The sequence below is a fragment of the Oxyura jamaicensis genome, unplaced genomic scaffold (genome assembly GCF_011077185.1).
Source record: "Oxyura jamaicensis isolate SHBP4307 breed ruddy duck unplaced genomic scaffold, BPBGC_Ojam_1.0 oxyUn_random_OJ70032, whole genome shotgun sequence".
Lineage (NCBI taxonomy): Eukaryota > Metazoa > Chordata > Aves > Anseriformes > Anatidae > Oxyura > Oxyura jamaicensis.
The window spans coordinates 1-7524 of NW_023309725.1; the positions used below are offsets into that span (position 1 = coordinate 1).

A 7524-nucleotide genomic window follows, 5' to 3' on the forward strand; every position below is an offset into this window, starting at 1 on the left:
GGGCTCGGTGTGCCGCCTCGGTGGGCAGCCTGCCACGGCCCGCTGGTGCCGAGCCTGGCTTTGGCAGTGCTCAGCACCCCAGCTCCGCGGGGAGCAGCGTTGGAGCTCGCTGCCGGTGGTGCTGTCGGCTCAGCACCCGAAGCCAGCCGGCTCTGTCGGGCTGCCGCAGCACGAGAAGCAGGCTGGAGGTGCCGGGTGCTGCTGAGGATGGGGGGGGTGCGGGCTCAGCTCCTCCTGCACGGGCCGTGGGGTCGCTGGGTCTGCCCACGATCACGAAACGCCACGAGGCGATAACGGTGGGGGGGGGTTGTGGCGCTTCCAGGCGTTACAGTGAGCCCCAGGGCCTGGCCTGAGGGGTCTGAGGCTCGTTCTTTGCTCGCCTTCCTTCCCGCAGAGCACCGTGAGGGATGCCCAAGAAGTTCCAAGGTGAAAACACCAAGTCGGCCGCTGCCCGCGCGAGGAAGGCCGAGGCGAAGGCAGCAGCCGATGCCAAGCGGCAGCAGGAGCTGGAAGATGCCTACTGGAAGGATGAAGACAAACACGTGATGAGGAAGGAACAGAGGAAGGTGAGCGCCTGGGGGGCAGGGGGGTGGAAAGAGATTTCCTGGCTGCTCCCCGCAGAGCCCTCGAGACCCAGGTTTGCTCCGAGGGGCTCATTTCTCCGTGCCGGAGCTGTTGCTGTCTCTGCGAACGCCGTCCCGTGCTCGGCGTTCAGGGGGAGCAGCTCCACGAGTGGCTCCTCTGGGAGCTAAAAGCAGCAGGGTGTGGGAGCAAGCGTCAGCGTGCAACCGAGATCTGGCGCGCTGCGGAGCCGACTTCTGGGGGGAGGGAGTAAAAGCTGTGCTGTTGGAATCGGTTGAAATGGAGCTGGGTAAATGATGAGGAGCTCCGCTGCAGGGCTTGGCTTTTGTTTTTCTGGCGGAGCAGATCTGGAGCTTTTTATTTACTCCTTCGTCCTCCTGCCTTTCCTTGTCTTCAGTTTCCTTTCGTAGAAGGAAAAAGAAATCAGCAGGGTTAAATCCAAAGCTTCTCCCCCCCCCGGCTTGGTGTGCCGCGCATCGGGACGTCAAAAACCCTCCTGGGTTTGCTCTCAGCAGCTCGCTCTGCCCTGGGCGCACGCTTGCAGAGCAACGCGCGGAGGAGGTTGGATTCACCCAGTTTGGGATTTCTCTGTGATCCCGCTCAGGGGTTATTTGGTTGGCGGTGTTATCCTGCCTCCCTGCTGGACAAACGCACTCCTGCCTTCCCTGCCCCTTTGGGGGCGGCTTGGCCGCCTCCCCTGAAGCCGTTTGTTGGCTCCTGGGCTGTCACCAGCAGAATCCTGCCCGGGTCCCCACGGGGTTCCCGGGGTTACGGCGCCGTGAATCTGGCACCGGCTGAACTCCGTGTGCCGGCGCTCGAGCAGGCAGGAGGTCAGCGCGTCGCCGTGACCCCGACGTGCACATCCACGTGAATCCCCCCCCCCCCCCGGGGTGTGTCCTGACGCTGGAATTTGGCGTCCTGCGTGCCGTGAAGCTGCCAAATTGCTTCCTGGCACGAGGCCTCGCTGCTGCGCTGCGGCAGGTTCTCGCCGGCCGTGACCGATGTCACCGCTCGTCCAAGGGGAGCCTGGGCAGGGGGGGTGGGGGGGGATGGAGCTGCTTTTAACCCCCAAATCTGGGGCCGGCCCGGAGCCTCGGGCAGGATTTTAGGGGAAAAAAACCTGCGGTGCTTTCCCTCTGCCAGCCCGGGCAGCTCCTCCTGCAGCTCGGCAGGATCCTGCCCAGGATCCCGGCGCTGTGCAGCTGGGTCCAGCTGTGGGGCAGGCTCAGCCCCGCTTCGTTCCCTTCCTCCCCGTGCCGCTCTGGTAGCGTGGGGCTTGCTGAATTTCCCTTCACTCCAGCCAGAGCTGTGGCATTTGGGAACCCCCCCCCCGGCGGGGGGGGGGGGGGAAGCCCCCCCCCACGGGGGGGGGGGGGGGGGGGAGCTCTTCCTGGGGGCGGGGGGGAGCTCTTCCTGGCCTTCTTTTTTCTGCCTCTTCCCGGCTTTTTCGGGCTCTTCCCCGGCTCTCCGGGTGATGGCACTAACACCTCCACAGCTCCACGGGCAGCGCCGCTGCGGGACGAGCTGTGGGAGCCTTCGGGGCGCTGCCCAGCAGGACCCGAGTGGGGAACAACCCCCACGCGCCGCCTTCCTCACCCTTCAGGTGGCCTCCTGAGCGGTAAGGAGCTCCTGGGTAAGGCTCGGAGGCTCCTCGTGGCGGTTCGGGGGGGTTCCTTGAAACGCCCCCTGGCTCTGAGAGCAGCTTTTGCTGATCCCAGCCGCCAGGGGAAGGCACCCGGCAGAGCTCTGCGATGCGTGAAGCCCACGTCCTCCTCGGCCGTCGTTTCTTTTTCCCCTTGGATCTTGATACGAGGCTCCAGAAAGGACCCCGGGCTTCGGGACCCGAGCTTTCGATCGCACGGATCCCGCTGGCGGCCCGCGCAGCCCCTTCCTCCGCTGGGATCCCCCGTCCCTGGGGGTCGTGTCTCTGAAGGGGAGGCGTCAGGACCCCGACGTGGCTGCGGCTCTGCTGCTGGGTCCCAGCTCAGTGCCCCGCCGGGAAGGCGACGCCTCCGCTCCCTGTGAGGCGTGGAACGGACCCGGCGGTGACGGCCCGCTGCCAGCTGCGGGCCCCTGCCAGATTTCTGGCAGCTCTGCCTCGGCTGCTCTCCGCAAACAGAAACCCCGTGCTAAATGCCAGAGCAGGGAGCAGCTCCTCCCGGCAGCCGGAGCGGGGAGAGAGGAGCGGTGGGACACGGCGGGCTCTGCTCCCTGACTCCCCCTGGGGCCGCGGCCGCGTCCTCCCTGGGAAGTTTGCTTTGAGAGGAGCCCCAGCCCCGGCGCGGCCTCGCCGAGGTGCCAGCACCCCCCTGGGTTACCCGGCTCAGCCCCAGCAGGGTCCCAGGGGCTGGTTTCTGTTCGCCAGCCTGCGTCCCGGGCGCGCTCCCTGTGTCCTCTCCCAGCGCCGCTTCTCCTGCGCGAGCTCTGTGTAATTACGCAGCTCCTGCTGGCCGCAGGTGGGTAGAGCTCTCCCAGGAGCTGTCTGGGAGGGAGCAGCGGGTGACCGAGGCTCTGTTTCGTCCCGTGTTGTCACCCCAGGGCTGTCAGGGTGTCCCGTTGCGGTCCCCCCACCCTCAGCTCGTGGTGCTGACCCCGTGGCACTTCCCCGCATTGACACCCGAGGTTTTGGGGAGCCTTTGGGGGTGGCTGCTCCCCCCTCTGTCTTCACCGCCGGCCCCGGGGGCTCGGCTTCTGCTTTTATCCTCTGTGCCCACCCAAAGCAGGCTCCAGCAGCTCTGCCCTTCCCTCGAAACACAAAATAGCTCCGAGGTCCCTGCGGGTGTCGGAGGGAGTGGACGTGGCCCTCGCCCAGTTCTGCTCCCCCGCTGGCGGCCGAGCCGGGCGCAGGAGGGGAGCACCCGGGGCTGCTTTCACCCAGCTCTGCCCGGGCGGTTGAGGAGCGCGGGCGCTTCTCTTGCGACACCCTGCGTGCCTGGAGAGGGGCCAGAGCCCCTCCTGATCCAGCTGAGGCCGTTAATTGCTCCATTAATCGCTCCCTCGTTACTGGAAGAGGGAGAGGCCTGACGGAGCAGGGCAGGGAGGGCGGTGTCCTCAGTGAGCCCGTGCTTGGAAATCCTGCCCAGCCCCGTCACCAGCTCCTCGTGTCTCAGGGCGCGTAAGGACCTGGAGGCTGAGGACAGATCATGGCAATAAAAGCTCCTCGGGGCTTTTTTTCTTCCCCCCATCCCTGGCCGGCTGCAGGAGGCTTCCCCCAGCCCAGGCTGAGAGGCCTGGAGTCTCCAACGGGAGCCTCCGACCACAGCCCCGCGACGTGCCCGGTGCTGCTCCTCCACCTGAAGCACGGCGGAGGACGGCGGCTTTGTGCCTGGTTTTTGTGCCTGGTCTTTTTTTTGTTCCTGTTTTTTTTGGGCCTGGTTTTGTTCCTGTTTTTTTTTTGTGCTTGGTTTTGTGCCTGGTTTTATTTTTGGGCCTGGTTTTGTTCCTGCCACGCAGCTGCCCCTGAGGAAAGCCGCTCCGCCAGGCTCAGCCCCTCGGCTGTGCCATCCCCGTGAATAATGGGTGAGGCCCCTAATTCAGTGGCGTGGTATCTAACCTAAATACGAAGTGCTCCGTAGCTCGGCGCCCCTCTAGACAGAGGGCTGTGTTTGGGTTTTCTCCTCCTTTTGCCGTCGCAGGCTGTGGCAGAGGAGGAATAGAAGTCAGGGTGCTGAAGGCCACTCCAGGCCTTTTGCGTGGCCTCGTCACACGCGGCCGTGGCCCTTGGAGAGCGGAGTCGCTCTTCAGCTCCTCGTGGAGCGCCGTAAAATCCACACGAGGGCCCTGCTGCTGCTTGCGTTCGGTCTAACCCCTGCCCGGGCTCTTGGGAGGAGCGCGAGCCGGATCCCGGGACCAACTGAGCCTCTTGACTTCTCTCCGACAGCTGTTGAACCTCCGCCCGCTTGTTAAAATTAAAGCAGAGAACCTAAAACCTGCTGGCCAGCGGTCCTCGTGCTCCTTCTCGGCAGCAGGGCTGTGTTGGGCAGCGCTGGCGTCGCGGGGAGCTGGCGGGAGGCTGCAGGCGGGGTAGGGACGGGGGAATTTCCGCGCTGTGAGGACGGGGCATGCCGCCGCCGGCTTGGCGGAGGGCAGGGACACCAGGAAACATCGCTGGGAGGTGAGGTCGGAGCGAGGTGGCTGCTCCAGGGGTCCCGTCCCGGTCCTGTAAGGGACAGTTTGATGTCCCTGCTGCCGCAGGAGGCGGCCGAAGGCGCCAGGGGTGACTCCTTGCTCTGTCTTGTTCCAGGAGGAGAGGGAGAAGCGGCGGCTGGAGCAGCTGGAGCGCAAGAAGGAACTGCAGCGCCTGCTGGAGGAGGAGGACTCGAAGCTGAAAGGGAAGTCACCCAAGCAGGTCACTCCGGGCAAAGTCACCAGGGCCCAGATCGAGGAGACCATCAGGAAGGACCAGCAGCAGAAGGAGAATGCGGACACAGGTCCGGGGGCACCGCGGAAAGGCCCGGGCAGGGGGGTGGGAGAGGGGACGGTTCCTTCACGGAAGGGACGAGGTGGGAAGGAAGAGCGGCCTGCGGCTGCCCTGTGCTGCTTTGGTGTATCCAGCACCCAGACGGGGGCAAACGATACCTCCTGCCTCAGTGGGGTGGGGATCAGAGCCGCCAAGCAGGTGCTCGTCCTTGCCGGGGACTCGGGCTGAGATTTCCCAGCTCTCAGCCTTGGAAGAGGCTGTGCCTCTTCTGGGGATGCTGCAGTCGGGATGTGGCGGTAACGGTTCTCCCTTCCCCCTTCCCTGTGCAGTGGAGAAGGAGAAGACCCACTTGGAGGTCCCCTTGGAGGAGAACATCAACAGAAGGGTCCTGGAGGAAGGGACGGTGGAGGCCAGGACGATCGAAGACGCCATCGCTGTCCTCAGGTACGCGGCCTGGCTGCGGTGCTGCTCTCCCCGAAGGCGTCGCGTTCCTCAGGAGAAATCCGTGCAGGGATTCCCTCCCCCAGGCCTGGCGTCCCCTCCCAGCTCTCTGAACTTCTTCTCAGGCCGCGATGGCAGCTTTCTGTCCCGGCAGCGAGAACAAGACGAGCCCACGCTGCCTTCTGCCCCTCGAAACGAGCCCCGGCGTTCTGGGGAGCGCCCGAAGTGGGAAGGGGGAAGCGTCACGGGGCTTCTCGCTTCATCACCGCCGCCGTTCTGTGCTCACGGGGTTGCTCCGACAGAGGATCGGAGCTGGGCGGGCGGCGGCTGCCCTGCCGGGAGGTGTTTGTCACGCGTGTGCCTCTCTCCCTTCCCTCCCGCAGCGTCGCCAACGACCTGGACCGGCACCCCGAGCGCCGGATGAAAGCCGCCTTCACGGCATTCGAAGAGGTCAACCTGCCGCGCCTGAAGCAAGAGAACCCGAACATGCGCCTGTCCCAGCTCAAGCAGCTCCTCAAGAAGGAGTGGATGAAGTCCCCGGAAAACCCCATGAACCAGAGGCACAAAGCTTACAACAGCCAGAAGTAGAACTAGGGCCGACCGTCCCCCCCGCGGGCAGCGGGCTGGAGCTCCAGGCCGTGCTCGGATGAAGCCGGAGGCGCTTGGAACCTCCTCCCCTGCGTTTCCCCCTCCCTGCCCTTCCCCCTTTCTGTCTTTTGTGGGATTTAAGATAAGCACGAGGCCGAAGCCCACCTCGGGGTCCCGCCGGCCTGTCCCTCGGCGGGCAGCTGGCGCGGAGCCTCCCGGACAGCCTAACGCCGCCTTGGTGCTTCTCCATTCGGTTCTTGTCTTACAAAAAGCTCCTGACCCCATCTCGCTTCCCCACCTCCGGCCCTGCCCTGCGCCCCGAGCTCTGCGGGGTGAATTCCTCCCAACGTCCTGAGAACAGCACGAGGAAGGCACCTGCCCTCTGATCCTCCTGGCGGGTTTTTGGGTGCCTGAAGAGATTCCAGACCGGGACTGCTGCTGCCGGCCTCCTCCCTCCCTCCTTCCCTCGCAGCGCTGCATCGGCCGGGGAGGAGGAAGCCCAATTTGGGCAGCAGCTCCCCCAGCTCGGTGCCGGAGCGAAGAGGGCGAGCTGCCTTCCGCCGTCGAGGGGACGTGGGAGAAATGAGCCCGGCGAGGTTCCTGCCCTGTCTGCGTGGGACACCAGCGCCAGGCTTCTCCGTGTGACTTCCCCCGTGGCTTCGCCGTCCCCCCCCGGGGGAGCCCCGAGCACCGCTGCTGGGCCAGGAGGGGGCCTTGGGGGGGGCTGCAACCCAAGAACTGCCCCCAGGAACTGCCCCAAGGAGTGGAGCTGCTGCTTCTCCCGCTGCTTCCTCCCCTGCCTCCTCCCCGGCTCAGGCAAGGAAGAGCCCGGAGCCTGCGGAAGGGGCCGCGAGGCGCAGCTCAGCACCTCTCCTCTGCCCCGAAGCACCAAGCTGGCTGCGTGTCCCCCCCCCTCCCCAGAGCCCCTCCAGCCCCCCAGGTTTGTTGGTGGGAGAAGGCAGCGAGCTCCCCGCGGGGCCCGGGAGGAATCCTGCCCCCCCCCCCGAGCCAGCAGCGCCTTTCCCCCCTCTCCCCTCTCCCCCTTCCCATCTCCGGGCCCCTTTTTAAGGTCTCCCCCCTCGCCTTCGGTGCCAACCACGTGCGTGGGACGGGGGCTGCCGTGGTCCCAGCCCCCTGCGTGTCCTGCAGCCTCCCGGGGTCCTGGGGGGGGGGGGGGGAGGTGCTGGGCTTTCTTCTGATGGTACAGACCCCCCCCGGGCTCTGTGTGCCCACCCCCGAGGGTCTCCTGGGAGCGGGCGGGGGGGCCGCAGCCCCTCAAGTAAAGGAGTTGGAGCAAAAGCTGAAGCTGAGCACCCCCTGCGGGGGGCCAGGGCTCCCCCACCCCCTCTGCGCCCCCCTTTTTGCAGAGGGGAGGTGGAAGGGGGTCTGCCCCCCCCCCCACCCGCAGCCCCCCACCCCTGGGGGGCCGCACGCAGCCGGCGGAGGCAGGGAGGAGCGTGCACGGTGCGTCCCCGGGGGGGGGGGGGGGGGGG

The 7524-nt window shown here is 66.3% G+C and overlaps 1 protein-coding gene across 1 annotated transcript; it reads left to right on the forward strand.

Moving 5' to 3' along the window:
* Nucleotides 1-291: 291 nt before the first annotated feature.
* On the forward strand, nt 292-6395 carry CCDC124 (coiled-coil domain containing 124). Its single transcript, XM_035313977.1, has 4 exons — nt 292-566; nt 4826-5012; nt 5332-5446; nt 5827-6395. The coding sequence occupies exons 1-4, from the start codon at nt 408-410 to the stop codon at nt 6029-6031; spliced, it is 666 nt and encodes a 221-aa protein (XP_035169868.1). The 5' UTR covers nt 292-407; the 3' UTR covers nt 6032-6395.
* The last annotated feature ends 1129 nt before the right edge of the window (nt 6396-7524 follow it).